At 48.8% G+C, this 22,870-nt stretch overlaps 4 protein-coding genes across 4 annotated transcripts; 2 read left to right on the top strand and 2 right to left on the bottom strand.

Moving 5' to 3' along the window:
• Positions 1-282: 282 nt before the first annotated feature.
• Positions 283-2,372, bottom strand: F5891DRAFT_1279399 (MFS general substrate transporter; the record flags this gene model as incomplete). Its single annotated transcript, XM_041370352.1, has 11 exons — positions 283-570; positions 620-760; positions 817-933; positions 988-1,371; positions 1,431-1,565; positions 1,614-1,700; positions 1,749-1,761; positions 1,816-1,901; positions 1,951-2,058; positions 2,111-2,130; positions 2,184-2,372. 11 exons carry the CDS (start codon positions 2,370-2,372, stop codon positions 387-389), a joined length of 1,464 nt encoding a protein of 487 aa, XP_041224192.1. The 3' UTR covers positions 283-386.
• An 898-nt stretch (positions 2,373-3,270) lies between these two features.
• On the top strand, positions 3,271-5,219 carry F5891DRAFT_1043003 (uncharacterized protein). Its single transcript, XM_041362126.1, has 11 exons — positions 3,271-3,720; positions 3,772-3,821; positions 3,871-3,914; positions 3,971-3,990; positions 4,041-4,093; positions 4,144-4,226; positions 4,289-4,387; positions 4,440-4,579; positions 4,634-4,658; positions 4,716-4,932; positions 4,986-5,219. The coding sequence occupies exons 1-10, from the start codon at positions 3,658-3,660 to the stop codon at positions 4,787-4,789; spliced, it is 651 nt and encodes a 216-aa protein (XP_041224191.1). The 5' UTR covers positions 3,271-3,657; the 3' UTR covers positions 4,790-4,932; positions 4,986-5,219.
• F5891DRAFT_1042984 (uncharacterized protein) lies at positions 5,220-7,060 on the bottom strand (the record flags this gene model as incomplete). Its single annotated transcript, XM_041362125.1, has 2 exons — positions 5,220-6,712; positions 6,765-7,060. The coding sequence occupies 2 exons, from the start codon at positions 7,055-7,057 to the stop codon at positions 5,704-5,706; spliced, it is 1,302 nt and encodes a 433-aa protein (XP_041224190.1). The 3' UTR covers positions 5,220-5,703.
• A 64-nt stretch (positions 7,061-7,124) lies between these two features.
• On the top strand, positions 7,125-8,405 carry F5891DRAFT_453878 (uncharacterized protein). The gene is made up of 4 exons (XM_041371891.1): positions 7,125-7,487; positions 7,547-7,937; positions 8,003-8,281; positions 8,349-8,405. The coding sequence occupies exons 1-3, from the start codon at positions 7,338-7,340 to the stop codon at positions 8,128-8,130; spliced, it is 669 nt and encodes a 222-aa protein (XP_041224189.1). The 5' UTR covers positions 7,125-7,337; the 3' UTR covers positions 8,131-8,281; positions 8,349-8,405.
• Positions 8,406-22,870: the final 14,465 nt, after the last annotated feature.

Genomic DNA, 22,870 nt, shown 5'->3' with positions numbered 1-22,870 from the left:
AGGGTGACTCACTGAGCAGAAACATAGATAAGAGGGGTTGCACCAGCAAGCTACAGCTTCTTAATGCAAAGCACTGTGAGCTTTCCATAGATTACTGTGTCATTCATGATTCATTGTCAACACTGAAGCTGCTGGATCATGTCTGCCACTGTCCGGAGGTTAGTGCCTTCTTTCTGCGCGAAAGAATACCATTATCATGTACAGGTCAACTGCCAGTTTCTGTGCAATCATCACATCGATCCGACAATAAAAGTCAAAACAAGTACAATGGAGCTCTCCGTCATTAATTTATGACTCACTAAATAAGATATCCCGAATATCTTATTTGTGTGCCCTGGTATACATTTATATACACCAACGGGATCCTATCAGTAGTCAACCACGCGCTAGAGGAGATATCTAAAACCCTCGGGTAGTCCTAGAACTTGCTCTTCGGCTTCAGCAGCTTCGTTACACCGGGAAAGGTGTTCCCTAAATACCCAGAACATCGCAATGGACACGACGCTTGTCAAGATGCAAATAAGACACGAGTTGACGTATGAAGGTCCCCAACTGGACGGCCAAAAGTATCTGTGATAGTGTCAGTACCAGCTAGAGCACGAGGTCGCTGTGAACTGACGGTGAAGTAGCGTTGCCAACTGATGCCATAGTGTTTATCAATGCGATGGCTGCAGCGCGTTTAGACTGTGATTGGGAAAAGGTATTCATGACCCAGGTCAAAGCGACAGCATAGGCGATGGGGCTCTGAGCCATAAGGAAACTGTGTGGGGCACGTAAACCTGTGAAATCACAGAAGGAGGAAAGAAAGGTTCCTACAGTGACAGATATCGCATGCCTGTATTCATTGTAGAAATTGCAATGATAAACCCAGCGATGCCCACGAGTAGAGGACCGGCAATATGCCAGAAGCGATCACCAGTTATGTCGGAGTGCCTTGATTCACTATTGTCAATTCACCTATCGGACCTATGTGAAGTAAATACTGACCTGGCCACAACAAACGAGGTTGCAGTCCCCAAAATCCACGGAGGTGCGCAGAGAAAGAGGCTAGTCGTCGTGCTGTAACCCATTGTAGCGGATAGTGTCGGAAAAAAATTGGTGAATGATGTCGAAGACATGATCAAATTAAGAGCAACACCAAGCCACCACACCCTCCAATCCATAAGAGCCTCGGCAAGACCAGAGGTGTTCTCTTCGGGCTTGCCTTCGTGCTCAATTCTAGCCACAACTTCTTCCTCCATCCGTTGCTTGGCCAGTATCTGTTCATCGGGCAAAAGCCAGACGCTCGGCGTTGAAGGAAAATCGGGTAAAATCCAGATTGCACACACTGCAGTGGCGATGGTCAAAGCGCCCTCCACAAAGAAGAGCCACCTGCAGCGGAAAAATCAGAACAATTTGACTTTTGAAAGTACGCGCATTTCGGCTCAGACCTCCAAGCCGTAAAACCTAGTACACCGTCTAGGCCTGCTAAAATTCCAGACGCAATAAGAGCACTAAAAGCATAACTGATAGAGGTGCCGCAAAAAAGGAATGCTGTGCGTAACCCTAGTTCATCACGCTTGTACCTGGAGGAACTTCAGTATGTGCTGTTAGGATGTATTGGGATACTAAACCATCGCGAAAGAAGAAATATAGCTCCAGGAAAGAATGCCGCCTCTACAAATCCAATAAAGAAGCGAAAAATAAGAGCGGCAGGATATCTAGAGCAACGTTAAGAACGGACAGCATTAAAAGATCTAGACACCGACGTTTGTACCGCACCTTTCATGATCCCTCGTCAGCCAATGTCGATCAAGTGAAAGCCGTGCGACGTACTCATACACATGGTAATAGCAGCCCATGTTATCATACACCCCGAGAGGTACAATGATGGCCTTCTCATGTGGTTTAAGATCATGTTGCTTTCAAATTATCAGATATGCCGCATGACGATAAGGTGTTAGTACATACGAAGGAGCCTGGGTGAATAGATACCCCACAAAAAATATGCTGGTGAGTGTATTAAATTGATTCCCCGTCATTCCAAGGTCCTCTTCGAAGCCACGCAGCCTCGCTGCACTTGTAGGTGGTTAAGCTATTTTATCCCATATGTTTTCGAAGGCCCGCTTACGCTATATTAGTACGGTCCATCTGCGCGGGCGTTTTAGGCAGTCAGGGCAAAAGTACGTGCGCTGACGACTCACGATGTTCATAATGTAAACCAGAACTAGAAAGGCTACCCGAAGGTCTAACTTGCGGAGAAGCCTCTTCTCCACAATTGGTCTATCAATGTCATCTAGAGGAAAGGCTAAACCGCCATCACTGCTTCCGCTAGGAGCTGCATCGTAGCGGGAACTGCAGTCGACTGAACCAAGCAGGGGAAGATTTGACATTCCCGCGAATGAGAGAGATTTGGAGCTCCCAGATGCTGTTCGCTCGCAGTTTTGTATGTCGGTAGCCGAGTAATACAGGACCTGTGCCGTGGCAGGACTAGTAGAAGTGTCAAGCCTTTTCCGGTTCTATATGATTCCGATATTCGGAGCCTAACCGCTCTCAAATTGATATGAGCTTATTCGACCTTTAACGGCACCAATGATGACTGTTTGACCTGCATCGGGCGAGTGTCAGGATCATGATCATGATGGCCCTGCAATTGAATAGTCCTTTGACAAGTTAGGCTGCGAGTTGTGAGCGTCAATCGGCGCATGCGGGAATTGAAGTCTGGCGTATTTATTAGATGTACTATAGCTATGCATGCAACATGCAGACAATTGGCAGAATGTAGGAAAGAGCCGATCCAGGTCTGCCAACTGCAGTACTGCGACAAAAGGGCGTTCTAACGCTTCATCCCGGAGTCCGTGACATTGCACCTGCTTGTTGAGTATATGGCATCTGTAATGGAACATATGGAAAAGCGAATGGAAAGTCTGTGTTGACTAAGCATTAATTTTGTTTTATAAGTGTCGTTGATCGTACCGTAGGCCGCATCTAGTTCGCGTTCAGTCTTTTCCATCCAGACCGAGGCTCGTTTCTCTCTCGCAGCCTGGGGCCGTTGCAATTAACAAGTTGCCCATGTTTTGAAGTCTGATCTGTCCATGGGTCGTCAGATACAAATCACCAACTTAACAACAAGTCTTCTAGATGCCCTGTGGCACGTCTCTCGAATCCTTTGACTAGGTAAATCAGACATGGTCATAGTGTTTGAGCTCTGCATCGTCAGTTTATGACTAGCGTGACAACAGGTTCGCAACAACATGTGTGTGCATGTGACCGTCCACCCAAACTGGTATAAGTTTTTCAGGGAACTTTGCAACTTTTGGCCCACTCATCGTTCCTTCCCATGGACGTCGGACCCTTAAGCTTGGGACTGAAAAGCTGTTTCAATGGGTGATGCCGGGTCGTATATCATATATCAAGACTCATCAAGCTTTCCGATCATCTCATCTCACGCCACCCTCCTCCCTTCCGACAACAGCGTCGAATTTGCTTGGGGCCAAACCTCTCCTGTCCGCTGTGCCTCTCGATATGGTCAATTGGCAAGATTCACAAGTGATCGAGGACTGGAGCGCAGTTCTCGTCGATATCACCTTTGTCATGCTAGGATTATACGGGTGTGTTTCTCCTTCATGTTTCCACTGAAGCTTACACAGAGATCGATATATCAAAAGATGGAGTTACATGAATTCCTGCCAGGTCGAAAGTGCTCTACTTCGTCGCCAGCTTCCATTTCGATGGCGAATGGTGAACACATTTATGGTGTCGTTTGTGATTGAATTTGACGCGTTTCTTCAGGTTCCCTATTTGATCGGTCGGACGTGCTTTCTCGTGACTCTTATACTCTCGTCAGTGCGTCTACGACAATACTCGGTGCTGGTACTCATCCAACTTCAGCTCCGTGACCAGCGTCGCCATCCCGTCCCATATCGACTGCTATTGTAAGCATCAGAGCAACCACTGCGTTCGTTTCCCTTACACTTGTCAATCATTGCAGACGTGTTGAAATTCCTGGCGGTAGGGCGTTCGCTTGTCATATGATTTCTTTCTTTTGATATTCGTCCCAGTTCTCGGGTAATATCGTTGTGGCTTGTACATCCACGAACCTTGTCATCCGGACGTGAGTCTCTCCTGTTCTTGGTGGTTACTTGGTCTCATACCATGCTCAAGATGGACCGTTTGGAAGACCAACCGTTTTGTCTGTCTGTTCATGGGGCTGATGACTCTAGGACACTGGTTCATGATGATTCTAGGTATGCATCCTACATCCGTATACACGCCAGCCACCTGACCTCTCACCCCTCCTCAAAAACAGACTCAAAAGAAACACAAATCTCATCATCACCTCCAACTTCCGAATTCTGCGGATTCATGATTGTGAATCCCACATATTCAGCTGCTACGTCCCTGTACAGTGAGTCCCGTCTGGTCTTGTATCAAAGCACAGTACTTAAGATTTATGACAGCTACGATATTAGACTTTGTGCTCTTGAAACTGACGATCTTCGGCTATTGGCGCTCCTCGTCATTGTCTCTCGTCACGATCATCCGTACCCAAGGCATCATCCTGTATTTCATTGTGTTTTTTGCTAGTGTCCTTCCGGCCGTACGTTCTTTTCTTTGTCGTATCATGTTCGTGCTCGTGCTGAAGTATGTCTAGATATTTTCTTGGTTGGACCTTAATTGTGAGTGGCGACCACGTGTCCTGAGGCGATGTTGATTGATTGATGGGGTGATATAAGATATTATGAATGTGTTCTTTGCTTGGCCTGGTACGTCCATGTCGAGATTCGATCTTGTCTTTGATGCTCACTGACGGGGAACTGTAGCAACTTGTGTCATGTATGACACCCCTTCTCTCCCTCTCCACATCCACATCCACTCACTTTTGCACAGGACGATAGCATCAAGCTACGCAGTGACTCCAACATTCCCCACGCCTCAGAGTACAAGCCACAGGTAAGCCATCCAATCCATTCTACCCATGACCACCCTCACGCGGTGATCGTCAGAGCTCCTGTGAATACGATGGTGGAGAAATCGAACGTGCGGATTATGAATCCCGTTTTGTCTGAGTGAACACGGCAGGCGGGTTTTCGGTTTAGTTCGGTTGTGAAAAGATAGTGTTGGATTCGATAGGGTGGGGAGGCTGTGCGTTGCAGGTCTTGTACTATCCTAGTACAGCCTTTAAACATGGTTTCTGCAACGCTCATTATGATACCTTCAAGTTCTTGCTGCGACGTCGCCTGAGGTTCCACTCAACTAAATCAAATAAGAAAAAAGTCTAAGCAAATACTATGTATGTATGTGTATAGCTAACCGTAAGACGAGTTGAAGTGAGGTATGATATGATACATGCGTCGACGGAGCGTGAGCGTGCGCGTACTATGCTGGGGATGTGTTGGAGCTTGGGGTCCGAGCTATAAATATATGAGCGGCAGAAGGAATGAGGCGGTGGGTAGGTGGCTACGGAATGAATGTCCGCTGTGTATAGTAATAGATGGAATAAACGATCAAGGAACGTCGTTGTACTCGAATAAGGTAGCAAGCGCAGGAATCCAATGTCCAGTGTAGAGAGAAGGAGAAAAGGAAAAGAGGGAGTCCTAGTCCAAGCAATAAGAGATACGACGGCCCTGAGAACGATCAACGTGAGGGGCGATCCGAGCGCGCTCCGCTTTACCTCCCAGGCGCGGGGAGATAAGGGAGAACCAAGGTCCTTGATAGCTCGACTCACTGACAGCGCGAGGGGCTCTTTTGTCTCTGTCCATTCCCCTGCCCTAGACTATTTCCTTGTCCATCGCTCCCAGCCCACAAGTGGGTGTACTCGCATCCGCCCATCCCCAAAGATGAAGACGGTGACTCGGCGAGCGCTACGATAGGGATCGTGAATCTCTTCCTTGGTGGACCCACGGGCTTCATCGGTGCATCCAACGGCTTGACCTGCATCGTTCCTAAGTCTATCGGAGAGGGCACTGATGATGTGCGGCGTGGGTGGAAATTTGATATTGGCTTGTCAGAGGTAGGCATCGACATTTTATCGCGCATAGGTTCACGCATAGAGTTGTGCATATGGGGATAATAGGAATCCTCAGCAGCAGCATCATCCACGTCCGAGTTCAGGATAAAGGCTTCTTCTGGATAGTCGCATTCCAGATTTGGACTGGTAGTATTGCTATTAGCAGGAGACTCTGGTGGGCTACTTGAGGCGAGAGAGGCAGTTGTGAGAGAGGGAGTGGAGAATTCGGTGTCTGATGCGAAGAGGGAGCAGTCTGTGTCTGAGTTGTAGCATGATTCTGGTTCTGAGAAGGGGTCCTGGGGTGGACTAGCGGTTGTGCTGTCCAAAAGAGGGATGAAAGCAAAGCGTTTTCGGGGAGGGAGGTTACTCTTTATTAGGGGGAGAGGAGAGGGTGTTGTACGTGGTGGAGGGAGGGGAGGAGGTGGGACTGGTATGTTATGTGGCTTAAGCTCTGCTGATTGGATCGGTCTACAGCGTTGCTTTGACGGGGACGCGAATAAGATTGAATTTGGATGAAGGTCGAGCGCTGGATAACCTGTTGTTGGTGGTGGTGAGATTGGTGGTGAAGCCGGTGAAGCTGATACTGTTGTTGGATTTAGTGGGAGGAGTGGGATTGGTACGTTGCGAAGAAATACGCCAGAGTAAGGCCTGGATGAAAGTGGGTCGTGACTCTGCTGAGCACGAGGCAGGGAACGTTGAATCATCTTGAGCTCAAGTACGTCCCTATAAACCCCCAAAAGTCAGTATATGAAATTTACAAAGTCGTGTGACTGACTCGTATGAGAGACGTTGTGAAATTTCAGTGGGTGTTCTATCCCACTCATCAGCTTCAAAGACTTGTTCAGTTCCAAATGCGACATGTTTCTTGCAAGTGCCATCGTCCGTGTCAGATTCTACGGGGGTGGCAGAGCCAGAATGCGAAGGAGATTTTAAACAAGATTTCATGCGAGGTAGAGAAGGTCTACAAGTTGAAGGATCGTCGCAGCTGTCGTCAACCTCGCTCATAGTAAAATAGTATTTGAACATCCCATGAACTATAACTTTTCTTCTTTCAAGCCTATCGGGCATGCACGGAAACGGATGATCCCGTGATTTGATCCGTGGTAGGCCTGGTAGCCAAGCCACAACCAGACCTCTTGGCCAGACCACCAGATCATTCCAGACCACCAGAACCCTGAATTCAAGCCTTTATTTTGACAGACCAAGCCTTAATGTTGGCACTTCTGACCCACTGCATGTCACCCAAGTACTGCTCGAGTACCCCACCTTCACTATTTTGCCATTGGTTTCTATTTCAGGATCACCGCATGCACCACAACGAGTCACCCACACCTCCCAACGGCTCTTAATGCCCAGCAGTCTCCCGATCATAACCGAAACTAAAAACTTTTCATTCAAAGTTTCATCACTCTGTATCCATTCAAAAATAGAAATAGGTCATGAACTTCGAATTACTTGTATGCCTTGGACCGTTGTGGCCATCGTAGGCTACCTTTCGGTACCGCTTTATCAGCAAGTTGGATAGGCAGTGGTATACACTGATACTCCATGTTCTAGTGCATGTCTGGTTCGAGCACCTTCCCGTACTACCCATACTTGGATCCGGATGACACAGCTCGCCAACCGTTGCATTTTACTTCCAGTGCATCGCAAACACATCTCTCCATTCAGCCGACTCAACTTGGACCCACCCGCAATTATCTTTTTGGTTCCGATTCAGTCCAACGTCCTCGACAAGGCCAGCGAGGATGCCACACTCCGCACGTCATAGCATCAACTGGGGTGGGGTTCTACTTCTACCACAATTACGTTCCACACCTCTATAACGCTGGCATCTCATACTTCTACCATAATTACGTTCTGCACTTCTACATCGGTGGCGTGTCATACTTCTGCCAGTGTGATCTTCCACGCCTCTACAATGGTGGCGCCTTATACTTTTACCACAGTTACGTGTGGCGTCTCATACTTCTACTAGTGTCCTTCTCTCACTAACATACTATCCGTAAGTAGCTTGCTCTTTACATCCACCACCATTAGTCACCCTCCATCAGATCGGAAACCCTGATGTCATTATCATGCAATGTCAACAGCCGACGCTTGGGATCCCGAATAATATCAATATGTGTGGATGGATTTGAAGATGAGAATACAGAACTAAGCCTGATTGTTGAAGCTGAAGCTAGCTAGCGTAGCGCGCAGCAACAGCGATACGAAGTGCCGGTACGACAGCGCATATCTATCACCTTGCTATCACCGGTACTTGCAATAACACATCCTATAAACAGCCAAGTAAGTCCGTTTTATCTAGTTGCATCAAGCGCCTTCCATCTGAATGATTTCATATCTGGGTTGGAAGTTGATACCGCCGTTGATCTTTTCTGAGCATGGCTGCGGCTGGGATTTGTCCTATTTATGGAGGGCCCGTTATGCAGCGACGACAACGACCGCGATAACTGCTAATAATATGACGGTTATCCATCCCCGACTACAAGATCAAGGTCACCGAGTCGGAGTAAAGCTTGGACCCCAATTTCAATGCCGACGCCGACGGGGACGTATAGCCGCTTAGCACTCAGGACTCAGGACTGGTCGTTGCTCACCTGGCAGGGCATCCGGATCTATCATACCCCGCATCCAAAGAGCGGAATCCAAGACGTCATACTTGCATACGATATTTTTTCCCCAGATCGGATCCGGATACTGTAGATTGGAGACCTCCTCGGATGTGACGCGAAAGAAGGTGAACGACCGTGTGCTAGAAACAGAGTTGCAACAGCGCTTATTATTACACCTGAAACACGGCCAGAAAGTTCCATGTATGGACAGATGCGATGCATATCCCGAGACATATTGTATGTATCGATTTTGAATTTGAGCAGCATTTGTCACGGACGGCCATGTTATTATCAGCTGAGTGACTTAGTGTCCGCTTACTGGTAACTGGTCGATGTTGGGGACTTGACAGAATCAGTTTCGATAATAAATATGATTCATATCCAGGTCGAAACTTCCAAGTGGGTTTCGTCTACACTTGAACATGGCACGCGGAAACCCATTTTCCAGAGGGTCACCATACAACAACAGCCAGCTAATAAAATTATGGTCATGATTATTGATGATCCGCTTATACATCCATGAGCTCCCAAGTCGAGGCAGAATCTTCCATTGGGAGGGCCGGCCGGGCCCGACGGATTCAGGATTCCGAGAAGCGACTGCTGGAAACTCGGTCGTTAGTCGGGAAGTCTGAGTCCGAGTCACTTGGCAGGGCAAGAAGCCGCAATTGCAAGGAGATCGTCCGGAACTATCGTATCCCGCACGTCTACATCCGAAGTGGACGTCATAATCATATTCACATCCCATATACATTTCAAGATCGGAAACACGTCAGGTGTTCATGCACATGCGAGACCTCGTGGATTGTGGTGAATGAGGGTGCGGAGCAAGCCTCATGACTTACTGACCTATAACAGTCAGCTGACATGGTCACCCCTCCATGCATCCCCAGGAGGCTTTTGTTGATTGACCGTTAGAAATCGAGTGCATCCTTTGTCAGAAAGTTTGTGGGGTTTCTTTTCTCTGACCTGCATGTGTCTCGTGGTATCGGACGGAGAGGTCGTACAAATAGGTCTCCATGGTCTGCTCTAAAAGGAATCTGTATTCCAATACACACACATGCAGTATGATGTATACGAAATGCCAATGAAAACCTCTCGGATCCCCAATCTTCGGAGGAAAATGAATCTATAGTATCTCGATCGTCCTGACGTCCATCAAGTCCCGAACAGAAACCACATCTTTGACTTGCGCAAGGATATCACGATCCGACGCGACCCTCTTGTATTCTCCGCCGCGCTGCCGCACTAGTAAAAATGCCCCAAAAAGCTGCCCAAGACGAACAAGTAACCGTAATGCCCGCAATTCTGGGTCATCAACCACCTGTTTTACAAGAGAATGACTAGGTGAGTCATTCGACGGAGAAGGCGGCGTCCAATCATGCCCTTCGCTCTCTGCATCGTCTTGAAGATCTACAAAGTCTGATAACTCGAGGAGAGACCGATCCCAAGGGCGGACGAGGATGAAGGTCTGCTGAGTGGGCCTGGTCCGCAAGAACTGGACGATCGGCTTTTTGGTGGTGATCAGCAGGTCATCAAGCCCGTCTGCCTTGACTTCATATCGAGTCTCCTGCGATGTACTATAGCTCAAACTGACTTGTGTGACACGGAATACCATGCAAGGCAGATGTAGTCTGCAGTTCGCGAAACGAGCAGCGCTCGTGTTGTCAAGCCGGTCGTGAAGTTCTAAAGCCAAATCCACAACCATGAGATTTTCTCGCAGGGAAGAGATAGTTGTCTGAATATGATCTTCGGACAAAGGTGGAAGGGCACGTGCAGGGGTGGCGTAAGAAGTGATATAGGCCGGAAGACAGCTATTGAACTCGGAAGGTTGTCCGACCCAGTCGAGGACCGTGATGTCTCCCGACCGAGCCACGATCTCCTGCAGGAGCCGCCCGAGCGCGTTCTGTTTCTTCTCCCCGTAGATTACAGGTAGGTGGACACCGAATATCCCAAACAATGAGTACGCGATATCTTCTTGCAATGTGGTGACGCGAGATGACGCCCATTGAAGTCTCTGTCGGGCGTCGCTCATCCCAGGACTAAAGGAGATCAGAGCCCGTGCATCTATTCCTGTCGCATCCTCCAACTCCTTCATGATTGCAGGGGACTCTTTGTGGTTGGAAGAGCGATCATCGAGATATAACGACCAATCCTTTTGATAGAATAATACAACTTTCGGAGCGACGAACTCTTGAAAGGTCCATCCTCGCTTGTTCCAGACACTCCTCACTAATGCGCCGGGTTCAGATGAAGAGGATACATCGGATAGGTATACAATAGTGAGCGCTGAATGGCGGTACCAGACGAACATGGAGTTCACTGATTCTTGGACCTCGGTGTTGCTCCTCTTGTCGATGCAGCATGTGTCCATCCAAGCCCAGCGATACCCAGCGTCACGAGCGACTTTGCAGAACGACTGCAATTTCGTGATCCCGCCAAGTTCCTTCAACTCGCGCACATCGGTATCCTGAATTTCGTGCAGCAGCACCTCCGTCTCTTCCCACCTGTGTGATAACAGGACGCAACGGAAATACGTCGCTACCACTTCCTTGATGCGGTCCATTTCGAGGTCTGAATGCTTCGTTGTCAATGATACAAGCTCCTTGTACTCTAAACTCGTTTTTAAGGCGTGTATTTGTGCCGCTCGATCGCATAAAAGACCCGTGGAGGTATTAAGCAGACGCAGCGGGGCATATTCGAGTTCAATCCAGACTGCTCTTTGAATCGCGTCTTCTGCTTCAGATGGACAGATATACTGCTGACGCAGATCTATAGAACCAGATAGGTATTTCGAGATCATGCAGCAGTTTCCCATGGCTTACCTCGTATCCGACCTTCGGGAGAATCGTCCAACTTGGACAACATGATTTTGAACGCCTCGATGGCTTCGTCGTAACGTTGCGCCCCACGCAGCGCTGTATGCATCAACTCGTATCCAACGTGAGATGAAGGATTGAGTTCGGTAGCCTATGTGTGAATTGCTGAAGTTAACATGGGCTACGAAATCATAGATGCCACCGTACCTTTTGCGCATCGAGAAGCGCCTCCTCCCATAGCATTTTCCCCAACTTCGCCCTGCTACGATTTGCGAAGATGGCATGGGATCCAGAATCCAGATCGATAGCTGCCGAGTACAGGTCGATGGCCATGCCATACTTGCTTGCAGCGAGGGCAGCGTCCCCGCTGGTAAGACAGAGTGTGCTGAATTCTTCCATGAACGCTGAGTGAAATGGGGGAGAGAATTGTAGCTCGTGCGACATTAAGAACTCCTGACTTGCCTTTGGACCATTCAAAGCAGCTGGCCTTCGTTGTTTTGTCGATATTGTCCACCATGTATCGGTATGATCTCAAGGCATCTTGAAGTTTACCTGCCCGAAGGAGTGCATCGCAGCGTTTCTGGTGTGCAGTCAACCACAGCGATTTGAGATCCCAGCCGAAGAGCTGAACAAGAGATTCGATTATGAAAGCATTTCGAGTGTGTGTTAACGTATCACCACCAAATCCTCATATATTTCATGAATGTTAGATTTCGATGATGAATCACGGCAATCGAGAGCGGCGGTGAAATGGTCGGCGGCTTCTTCGTGACATGCGCCACCCAAGGCTTTGATTCCGAGTTGAACGTGTAGATATGCCTGATGTGCGAGTTGTAAAGATAAATACGAGTGTTGATGACCAAGCATAGATGATACTTGCCTGCACGACACGACATGCGAGAGTGTCGGCATGTGGACATCCGGTAGTGAGTTCTTTGAGGAGCAGGTTTGCCTCGTCGTGTTGATCTGCATTGAAGAGCGCGATGGCCTAAAATATGCGATGATGCGGGGAGGACGTCAGGCAAATGCAACATACTTTGATCAAGAGCAGGAAATAGAGGGTTTGTGAATCTTGGTCTGTGTAGATTGATGCAACATCAAATGCTGCCCTCGCATCTGGGACGCGGCCTTGTCTGCAGAGAGCGATACCCTTGGAGATATAGCCTGTCAACGAGGGCTGAATGCTAATGGACTATGTCACCGTCAAGTAAGTCTTTTGAAAGGGGGCGTGATGAGTCAGCGAATCTCGCCTTGATTGCATCCTGAAGGGCGTGGTCCAAATCGTGTTTTCGCGCCATAACAAATGAACGATGGGCGTAGGAAGTATGGCTGTTCGGGTTGGTGTTGATATCTTGAGTGAGTAGTTCTTCGGCGGTAGATAAGTCTCCATTTACACATGAAACACGGGCGATCGTGATGGCTAGAATCTGCACGAAACATGCTCGAATGGTGATATATATGAGTCAAGGGCAGAAACATGCCTTTGAGAGATGGGAGTAGGGAGTACGATTGTTTGCATCGGTGGTAATATCTTGCGTGGGTAGTTGTTCACCAGTAGATAAGTATCCATCTATGCATTCATCGCGGGCTGTTGTGATGGCGATAGTCTGCAAGAAGCAAGCTCGATTTGTGGTATATGAGCCAGAGACAGAAACATGCCTTTGGATGTATACCCTGAGGTACTGTCCACTCTGAGATCATCTTATCTTCACCTCCGCTGAAGATATGATTGCCGTCCACGGAGAAAGTGACGCATACTGTGTGGAACGAGTGCTTGAAGACGGCAATAGTTTGTCGGTCTGAGAGCCGCCAGAGACGGATGTATTTGTCGATGGATGCGGAGGCGGCAAGTGTGCCAGCAGGATGAATGGCAATGGCATTGATTCGGTCAGTGTGGCCCCTCCAAGGATCCCCAACCTGCTTCCAGGTTGTTGTATCCCATTCGTTTATAGTAGGCTCGTAACGATCGCCGCCTGTGAGAAGGCGTGTGCCATCAGGCGTCCATGCGAGTGACAAGTTGTATGTCAAGTACACCTCGAAGAATGCGACGTGTTTCCTGGTGCTTGAATTGTAAATTTCGATATGGCTGTCTGTTGCAATGGCAAGAAGTTCTCCAGACGGTGAATACCGTACGCAGTTGACATTAGCCCCACACTCGATTGCATCTCCTTGCAGCTCCCAGGTTTTGGTATTCCACAGTTTCGTCATTTTTTCGTCAGATGGACCAGTGGCCAGGACTGTTCCATCGAGAGAAAAATCCAGCGAGGAGATCCAATTGGAGTGTGCTTCGATTTTGATGAGTGATTCGCCAGTTTCTCCGTACCAGACGATGACCTCTCCGTTAAAAGCACCGCTTGCTATCAATTGCCCATCTCGTGATACTGCCAATGCCGACACCCAATCGCAATGCCCTTCCATCTTCTTCAACACAACACCTGTCTTCAAGTCCCACATAAGAAGTGTGTGGTCCCATGAGCCCGTAATCATCCGTCGTTTATCGGGGAAAACTGTGACTGCATTTATGCCACCTCCGTGGCCTTTGAACCCTCGCAGGGGAGTGGTGATTGTAATAAGCTCCGACATTTTACTCGACGTTGATGGTGTCGAGGACTCGAGGTGGACTTTGGACGGACCGTATCTTTGTCTATGCTGAAGAGGTGCGTGTTTTATGTGCGTTTTATGTTGTTTCACTGCTTCAAGGGTCCAATACACGCCCAGGACGCTTAGAGCTGTTTGCTTCCACGCCCCCATCACCGTGATGTCACACCTGCTGTCCTCGGCAGTGTGTGGGAACGTCACCGGGTTTATTGACGACGAGATAATGAGCAGACACTGAGAAGGAAGATGAGTACATCTGATCAGAGCTTCCTTCGCCCCACTGTGGATGGGGGGATGGCCTAATCAGATATGTCGACTAATAGTGTCTGGCGCTTATCAGTTCGATCCGACCTAATAACCACTTTCCCTACTCTTCCACCACAATGCGGGCTATAAGCAAGGTGCGAGGTGGGTCTATTCATTGTACCTCCGTCTTAGTAACTATCCCCGCTGTCTTGTTGCTTGTACAGTCCTCAATGAAATTCTTCTATTGCCATTTGTACCATCAGACTCCTTTCTATGGATTAGGGACAAGTACGACCGAGAAGATGAGTCAGACAAACACTACGCTATACTTACTCGGAATGAATCGAATGAAAACTCCCGTTTTGCAGAGTACCCAGTCCTGACTCTGCAGTATTGTTGCATATTCGTCTGAACCATTGGCACAACACATTTGAAGATTAGAGTGCAAATCCATACTTATCGTCCATACCATGCTCGATCTCATCAACCGTAATTGCAGGTGGGTTTCAGAATCTAGTTCACTCAGGCTATCAATCTGGCGTGACGATAAACGATCTCCCGAAACTAGTGTAAGATTTTCGAAAGGGTCCACGCATACAGCTACAGTACTTCTAGTGTCCTGATGTCCATCAGATAGCTAATAGAAGTCATGTCTTTCACCTGTCCAATGATATCGTGATGTGATGCGATCCTCTTGAATTCTCCATTGCGCTGCCGCGCTAGTAAAAATGCACTGAAAGGCTGTCCAAGGCGAACGATCAATCGCAATGCTTGCGAGCGAGAATCCGAATAAATCGGCTTAGTTTGTGCAGGGAACAAATCGTGCGACGGAGATTCGGGCACAGACCAATGTTCCACGCTGTGCGCATCGTCAGCAGAGTCAGCAGAGTCATGCAGCTCGAGGAGATCGCGACTCCATGGACGGACAAGCAAAATCGTCTGCCAGGTGGGCGGCGGGCGTGCCGGCGAGAACGGGGTGAACTTTTCTTCGGTGGTGATCTCCAGGTCGTTGAGTCCGTCTGACTTGACTGCGTACACAAATGTGTCCTGGTCTCGACCGGGCCTCAGCCTGGCTTCTGTGACAGGGAATACGATGCATGGCAAATGCAACCGGTGGTGCGCAAAACGAGCAGCGCTCATGCGATCAAGCTGGTCATAAAGGCTTAAAGCCGAATTCGCAGCCACGAAATTTTTTCGCAGCAAAGAAACTACCGTCTGAATCTCGTCCTCAGATACAGATGGTAGGGCGCATGGCGGGGTTGCATACGAGGTGATGTCGGCAGGGAGACAGCTATTGAACTCTGATGATTCTCCGACCCAGTCCAGGGAAGTGATATCGCCCGACTGAGCTATGATTTCCTGCAGGAGCCGCCCGAGCGCGTTCTGCTTCTTCTCGCCATAATCAACACGCAGGCGGAGGCCAAAGATACCAGATAATGAATATGCGATATCTTCTTGCAATGTGGTAATACGCATCGACGCCCACTGCAGTTTCTCTCGGGCGCCTCTCATTCCTGGATGGAAGGCCACGACGGCTCGTCGATCTATGCCCGTCGCGTCCTCCAACTCCTGCATGATCGCGACAGAGTCCTTGTGGTTGGGAGTACGATCGCCGAGATAAGGGGTCCAATCCTTCTGGTAAAATAGAATGACGTTGGGAGCGAGAAATTCTTGAACCGTCCATCCGCGTGTGTTCCAAGCGCTCTTTTTCAATGCACCACGCCTTGAGGAAGGTGGAACATCCGAGAGATATACGATCGTGAGCGCGGAGTGGTGATACCAGACGAACATGGAGTTGACCGATTCTTGGACCTCAACATTGTTGCTCTTGTCAATACAGCATGTATCGCTCCATGCCCAGCGATATCCCAGATCGCGAGCAGTTTTGCAGAAGGACTGCAACTTCTTCATGCCGCCAACCGGGTTCAACTCATAGACGCCCTTGCCTTGAATGTCCTGCAGCAGCGGCTCCTTCCCTTCCCACCTGTGCGATAGCATGGCATATTGGAAGTACGTCATCACCACTTCTTCAACGCGCTCCATTTCGATATCTCGATGCGTGATTGTTGATGACACAAGCTGCTTGTATTCTATGCTTGTTTCGAAGGTGCGTATCTGCGTCTCTCGATCGCATAAGAGACCGGTGGTGGTGTCGAGGACACGCAGCGGAGCGTTGTCAAGTCGAGCATTGATGACCTTTCGGATGGCACGTTCCACTTTGGAAGGACTGAGATACTGCTGGCGCAACTCTGCGGAAACAGTTGAAGTATGTTGACTTATGAGGTATTGTGGCTTACTTCGTGTTTCAGTGTCGGGAGCATTATCCGATTTTAAGATCATCATTTGAAAGGCCATAATGGCTTCATCATAGCGTTGTGCGCCATGAAACGCGGCATGCTCCAACTTGTATCCAACATGAGACGAAGGGTTGAGTTGGATGACCTGCGTATCATCGCAATGAGCATGGGTAAAGAAACAATAAATGCCATGGTACTTTTTGCGCGTCGAGAAGCGCCTCCTCCCATAGCATTTCCCCCAACTTCGCCCTGCTGCGATTTGCGAAGACGACATGTGATCCAGAATCCAGGTCGATCACCGCCGAATATAGGTCGATCGCCATGCCATACTTGCTTGCAGCGAGGGCAGCGTCACCGCTGGCAAGAAAGAGCGCGCTGCATTCTTCCAAGAATGCTGAATGAAATGGGGGTAAGAATTGTAGCTCGTGCGACATTAAGAACTCCTGACTTGCCTTTGGACCATTCAAAGCAGCTGGCCTTCGTTGTTTTGTCGATATTATCCATCATGTATTGGTATGATCTCACGGCATCTAGAAGTTTACCTACCCCAAGGAGCGCATCACAACGTTTCTGGTGTGCAGTCAACCACAACGATTTGAGATCCCAGCCGAAAAGCTGAACAAGGGATTTGACTATGAAAGCGTTTCGGGTGTGTTGACGTACCACCACCAAATCCTCATATATTTCATGAATGTTCGATTTTGATGATGAATCACGGCAGTCGAGAGCGGCCGTGAAATGATCGGCGGCTTCTTCGTGACATGCGCCGCCCAAGGCTTTGATTCCGAGTTGAACGTGTAGACATGCCTGATGTGCGAGTTGTAAAGATAAGATGAGTGTTGATGACCAAGCATAGATGACACTTACTTGCACGACACGACATACGAGAGTGTCGCCATTCGGACAACCGGTAGTGAGTTCTTTGAGGAGCAGGTTTGCCTCGTCGTGTTGATCTGCATTGAAGAGCGCGATGGCCTAAAAACGCGATGAAGCGGAGAGTATGCAAGGCAACTGCAGCATACTTTGATCAAGAGCAGAAAATGGAGGATTTGTGAGTCTTGATCCGTGTACACGGACGCAACATCAAATGCTGCTCTCGCATCTGGGATGAGGCCTTTTCCGCAGAGGGCAATACCCTTGGAGATATAGCCTGTCAACGAGGGCTCAATGTTGATGGACTGTTCACCATCGAGTTAGTCACTGATAAGGGAGCGATGATGGTTCAGCAAATCTCACATTCATTGCATCTCGAAGGGCACTGTCCCAGTGGTGTTTTCGCGCCATAACGAATGAACGATGGGCGTAAGAGGCATGGTTGTTGGGATCGTTTTTGACATCTTGGGTGAGTAGATCTTCGGCAGTAGATAAGTCACCATCTACGCACGCATTGCGGGCTGTCGTGATGGCTAGGATCTACACAAAACATGCTCGGATAATGGTTTATATGAGTGAAGGACAGAAACATGCCTTCGAGCGACGGGCGTAGGAAGTATGGTCATTTGCATCGGTGGTAATATCTTGTGTGGGTAGTTCTTCGTCAGTAGATAAGTCTCCATCTATGCATGCATCGCGGACTGTTGTGGTGGCGATAGTCTGCAAGAAGCATGCTCGATTTGTGGTATATAGGTCAGAGCCAGAAACATGCCTTTGAATGAATACCCGGAGGTACTGCCCACTCTGAGATCATATTATCGCCGCCTCCGCTGAGGATGTGGTTGCCGTCCACGGAAAAAGTGATGCATTGTGTGAGGGATGAGTGTTGGAATATGGCAACGGTTCGTCGATCTGAGAGCCGCCAGAGACGAACATTGTTGTCATCACACGCGGAGGCGGCGAGTGTGCCAGCAGGATGAATGGCAATGGCATTGATTTGGTTAGTGTGGCCCGTCCGAGGGTCCCGGACCGGCTTCCAGGCTGTTGTATCCCATTCACGTATGGTAGGATCATCGCTATCGCCGCCTGCGAGAAGGCGTGTGCCATCAGGCGTCCATGCGAGTGACAAGCTGTATGATGTCTGAACCTGAAACTTTGCGATGCATTCCCTCGTGCCTGAATTGTAAATTTGAATATTGTCATCTTCCGCGATGGCAAGTTCTCCAGACGGTGAATACCGTACGCATTTGACATATGCATTGCACTCGATTGGATCTCCTTGCAGCTGCCAGGTTTTGGTATTCCACAGTTTGGTCATTTTGTCGTAATATGAACCAGTGGCCAGCACTGTTCCATCGGGAGAAAAATCCAGCGAGGAGATCCAACTGGAGTGGGCTTCGATTTTGGTGAGTGACTCGCCAGTTTCTCCGTGCCAGACGATGACCTCTCCATCGTAATCACCGCTTGCTATCAATTGTCCATCTCGTGATACAGCCAATGCCCGCACACCATTGCGATGCCCTTCCATCTTCTTCAACACAACACCTGTCTTCAAGTCCCAGAGACGAAGTGTCTTGTCGTACGAGCCCGTAACCATCCGTCGTTTATCTGGGAAAACTGCGACTGCATTTATGCATTCTTCATGGCCATTGAACTCTTGCAGGGGTGTGGTGATGGGAATGATGTTGGACATTTTACTGGATGTTGATGGTGTTGAGCACGGTCGAGGTGGACTCAGAAGGGATTGTGTCTTTGTCCAAGCTGTAGAGGTGCGTGTTTTATAGTGCTTCACTGCTTCAACCTCACTAGACGCCCAGGACGCTTGAGGCTGTTCGCTTCCACACCTCCATCACCGTAATGCACCCTATTGCCATACCAGCTGTCCTCGACGGTATCCGTTCCAGCACTTCTGCAGTGCATACATGCATCCCACTCTTGTCTTCAATGTTTTCAGAATGCATCTAAATTATAATTGACCAATTGGTGCTTCCTAGCGCTCGAATCTGACTATCTCAGATCCTGCATGGTTGCACGGTATCCGTTTTTTCAGTCGAACGGCTACTCCAGCATATCGCCATTCACTCCTTCGGCATGCAAATAGCTTGTTGCAATATCACCCTTCATCCAACCGGCTCCCAAAACCTGTTCGTGGACTGGATACAGGCGAAGTTCTCCCTTCTGGCGTCTCAATCTCGTTACCAATTTTAAACGGAGGAGCGCCTTTCTTCCAGCGCGGCTCTTTCTAGTAATATTACGATGAGCCTTTCCCTGTCCTTTTGCCATTCGGTACGGTGGTGGAGAATCGCTTTGAGTTTACTTCTACGGTTCTGATCGCGCTAGGTTTTTAATATCCTTAAATCAAATCCTGCATAACTTAAGCAATTGAAAGGTCGGTCTTCCTCAACATACCAAAATGGAGACAATGGGGCCGCGTTCACCTTACTTCTCGATTCCTCGCCACTACGTAGGAACAACATCAGGTGTCGTTCGTCCTCCTGCTCCCAACCCTGTTCTTGAATCTCCCAACATCAAAAGTATGGACGATCATCTCCACAATAATCTCATCTAACCAAGGACGGAGGCCACGCAGATCACGAAACAACACAAGACGCATCTTACCATCCATCACAGTCGTATGTGTCTGCGCATCAGCCGAGTCCTGGAGAGTACTAGTACTGATAGTGCGGACGACTGATACATCATCCAGCGTCCTATACGGCTGTTGGCGGTACTGCGCATGGTTAGTGTGACCGAGGGTTAAATTGTGTCAAGTTTCACTTTGGGTGGGGAGATGGCGAGGATGAATGGTGCCGCAGAGATGGGGAGGGAAAGCCTGACCAAAGTGAGTGTACACGTCGAAGTATCAATACCCTTCTGTTGGTTGAGGAAAAATCTAGAATTAGATTTGACGGATGTGGTCCAGGTCTCGTGAACCGTTAATAATATGTTGTGCCCCTCTAATTGCTGCTGAGCGCTAGAGGCGGGAGAAGGAGTCCAAATCACAAAGTTCCAATCCGACGTTCAAGGCACGTCTACTATCTCAGCGAAAATGACATTGGCCCCGGTTTGACGCATACACACCACACTGATTGTCTCAACATTCTCCCCACTACATCATCCTCTCAGCCATCATAACCCAATATGCTTCTTCCTCATGCCCTCCCACTGTCATTTCCATTGCCACTTCATTAATCTCGCCTAACTTGATTTCTTACAACTCATCCACGAACCTATGTTAGCAATGCGGATGAGACTGGGTCTATCCCGGACGAGCATCATCCTCTCCGCGATCTGGAATATGCATACATCTTCCGGATTGGTATTCCCCGACGTAGCCGAAAAATTCGTTCAGGAATCTTAAATCACGGTCCAATCGTTGAAGGCCAAGCTTCCGTTAAGGGATGACGCATGACTTACGTTTCCCAGGCATCGAGAGTTTCTTTCTTATTGGATTTTCGTTTGACTGTTCTTCTGTTAATAGGATCGTGGAGTGTATTTCTTCAGGCGTTCGAGACGTTACTAATGATTGAACTTGAATGCATAGCCTGCCAGACAGCAATTTGCGGATCATGCATCAACTTGTCGCGGTCCCACTCACAGAAGGACAAAGGGCGGTACAACCGTGCAACAGCAGCCAGCTAATAAAATTATAATCATGGTTATTGATGACCCGCTATGCGTCCATGAGCTCCCAAGTCGAGTCAGGATCTTTCATTGGTAGGGCCCGACAAATTCAGAGGAGCGACCGCTAGAAATTCTGTCGTTAGTCGGGATCTCTGAGTCCGAGTCACTTGGCAGGGCAAGAAGCCCAAGGAGATCGTCCGGAACTATCGCACCCCGACATCCGAAGAACAGAGTCTGGACGTCATAATCATATCTACATCTCATATACTTTTCAAGATCGGAAACACGTCGGGAGTTCATGCCAGACCTCGTGGATTTTGGTGAACGGAGGTGCGGAGCAAGCCTTATGACTTACTGACGTGGTAACTACAACAGTCAGCTGATATGGTCGTCCCACCATACATCCCCGGGAGGCTTTTGTTGGTCGACAGTTAGAAATTGAATGCACCCTCGGTCAGAAAATCTGTGGGGTTTCTTTTCCTTTTCTAACGTGCATGGGTCTAGTAGTATCGGACAGCGAAGTCGATCTCCATTTTGAAAGGAAACTATAGTCCAATACACATGCATGCAGTACGATGTATATGAAATTCCAATGAAAACCGCTCGAATCCCTAATCTTGGGAGGAAAATGAATCTACAGTATTTCTATAGTCCTGACATCCATCAAGTCCCGAACAGAAGTCATATCTTTGACTTGCACAATGATATCACGATCTGACGCAACCCTCTTGTATTCTCCGCCGCGCTGCCGCACTAGTAAAAATGCCCCAAAAGGCTGCCCGAGACGAACAAGTAACCGTAATGCTCGCGATTCTGGATCATCCACCTCCTGTTTTACAAGAAAATGGCTAGGTGAGTCATCCGACGGAGAAGAAGGCGGCGTCCAGTAATCCCCTTCGTTCTCCGTATCGTCTTGGAGATCAAGATCCGCAAAGTCTGGTAGCTCGAGGAGAAACCGATCCCAGGGGCGGACAAGCACCAAGGTTTGTTGAGTGGGCCTTGTCTGCGAGAACTGAACAATCGGCTCTTCAGTGGTGATCAGCAGGTCATCAAGCCCGTCTGCCTTGACTTCATATTGAGTCTCCTGGGATGGACCGTAGCTCAAACTGACTTCTGTAACGCGGAATGCCATGCAAGGCAGACGCAATCTGCAGTTCGCGAAACGAGCGACGCTCGTGTTATCAAGCCGGTCGTAAAGTTCTGAAGCCAAATCCACAACCATGGGATTCTTTCGCAGGGAAGAGATAGTTGTCTGAATCTGATCTTCGGACAAAGACGGAAGGGTACGTGGAGGAGTGGCGTAAGAGGTAATATAGGCCGGAAGACAGCTGTTGAACTCGGAAGATTGTCCGACCCAGTCGAGGATGGTGATGTCTCCCGACCGAGCCACGATCTCCTGCAGGAGTCGCCCGAGAGCATTCTGCCTTTTTTCGCCATAGATTACAGGTAGGTGGACACCGAAGATACCAAACAATGAGTACGCGACGTCTTCTTGCAACGTGGTGTCTCGAGATGATGCCCATTGAAGTCTCTGTCGAGCGTCGCTGATCCCAGGACGAAAGGAGATCAGAGCCCGTGCATCTATTCCCATTCCTTCCTCCAACTCCTGCATGATTACGGGGGACTCTTTGTGGTTGGGAGTGCGATTGCCCAGATATAATGACCAATCCTTTTGATAGAAGATAACAACTTTCGAAGCGACGAATTCTTGAAAGGTCCATCCTCGCTTGTTCCAAACACTCCTCGCCAGTGCACCGGGTTGGGATGAAGGAGGAACATCGGATAGGTAGACGATAGTAAGCGCTGAAT

The sequence above is a fragment of the Suillus fuscotomentosus genome (genome assembly GCF_016647785.1).
Source record: "Suillus fuscotomentosus strain FC203 chromosome Unknown F5891scaffold_38, whole genome shotgun sequence".
Classification (NCBI taxonomy): Eukaryota; Fungi; Basidiomycota; class Agaricomycetes; order Boletales; family Suillaceae; genus Suillus; species Suillus fuscotomentosus.
Note: the sequence above shows the minus strand (reverse complement) of the source record. Positions and strands in the feature narration are given on the sequence as shown.

Bases quoted from the DNA above. Each gene is read 5' to 3' on its own strand.
- F5891DRAFT_453878 (XM_041371891.1), top strand. From the start codon at position 7,338: ATGCCCAGCAGTCTCCCGATCATAACCGAAACTAAAAACTTTTCATTC. The intron at 7,488-7,546 runs GTACCGCTTTAT...TCCATGTTCTAG, and splicing joins CCATCGTAGGCTACCTTTCG to TGCATGTCTGGTTCGAGCAC. The intron at 7,938-8,002 runs GTTACGTGTGGC...ATCCGTAAGTAG, and splicing joins CGCCTTATACTTTTACCACA to CTTGCTCTTTACATCCACCA.
- F5891DRAFT_1043003 (XM_041362126.1), top strand. From the start codon at position 3,658: ATGAATTCCTGCCAGGTCGAAAGTGCTCTACTTCGTCGCCAGCTTCCA. The intron at 4,227-4,288 runs GTATGCATCCTA...CCTCAAAAACAG, and splicing joins CTGGTTCATGATGATTCTAG to ACTCAAAAGAAACACAAATC. The intron at 4,388-4,439 runs GTGAGTCCCGTC...GATTTATGACAG, and splicing joins AGCTGCTACGTCCCTGTACA to CTACGATATTAGACTTTGTG.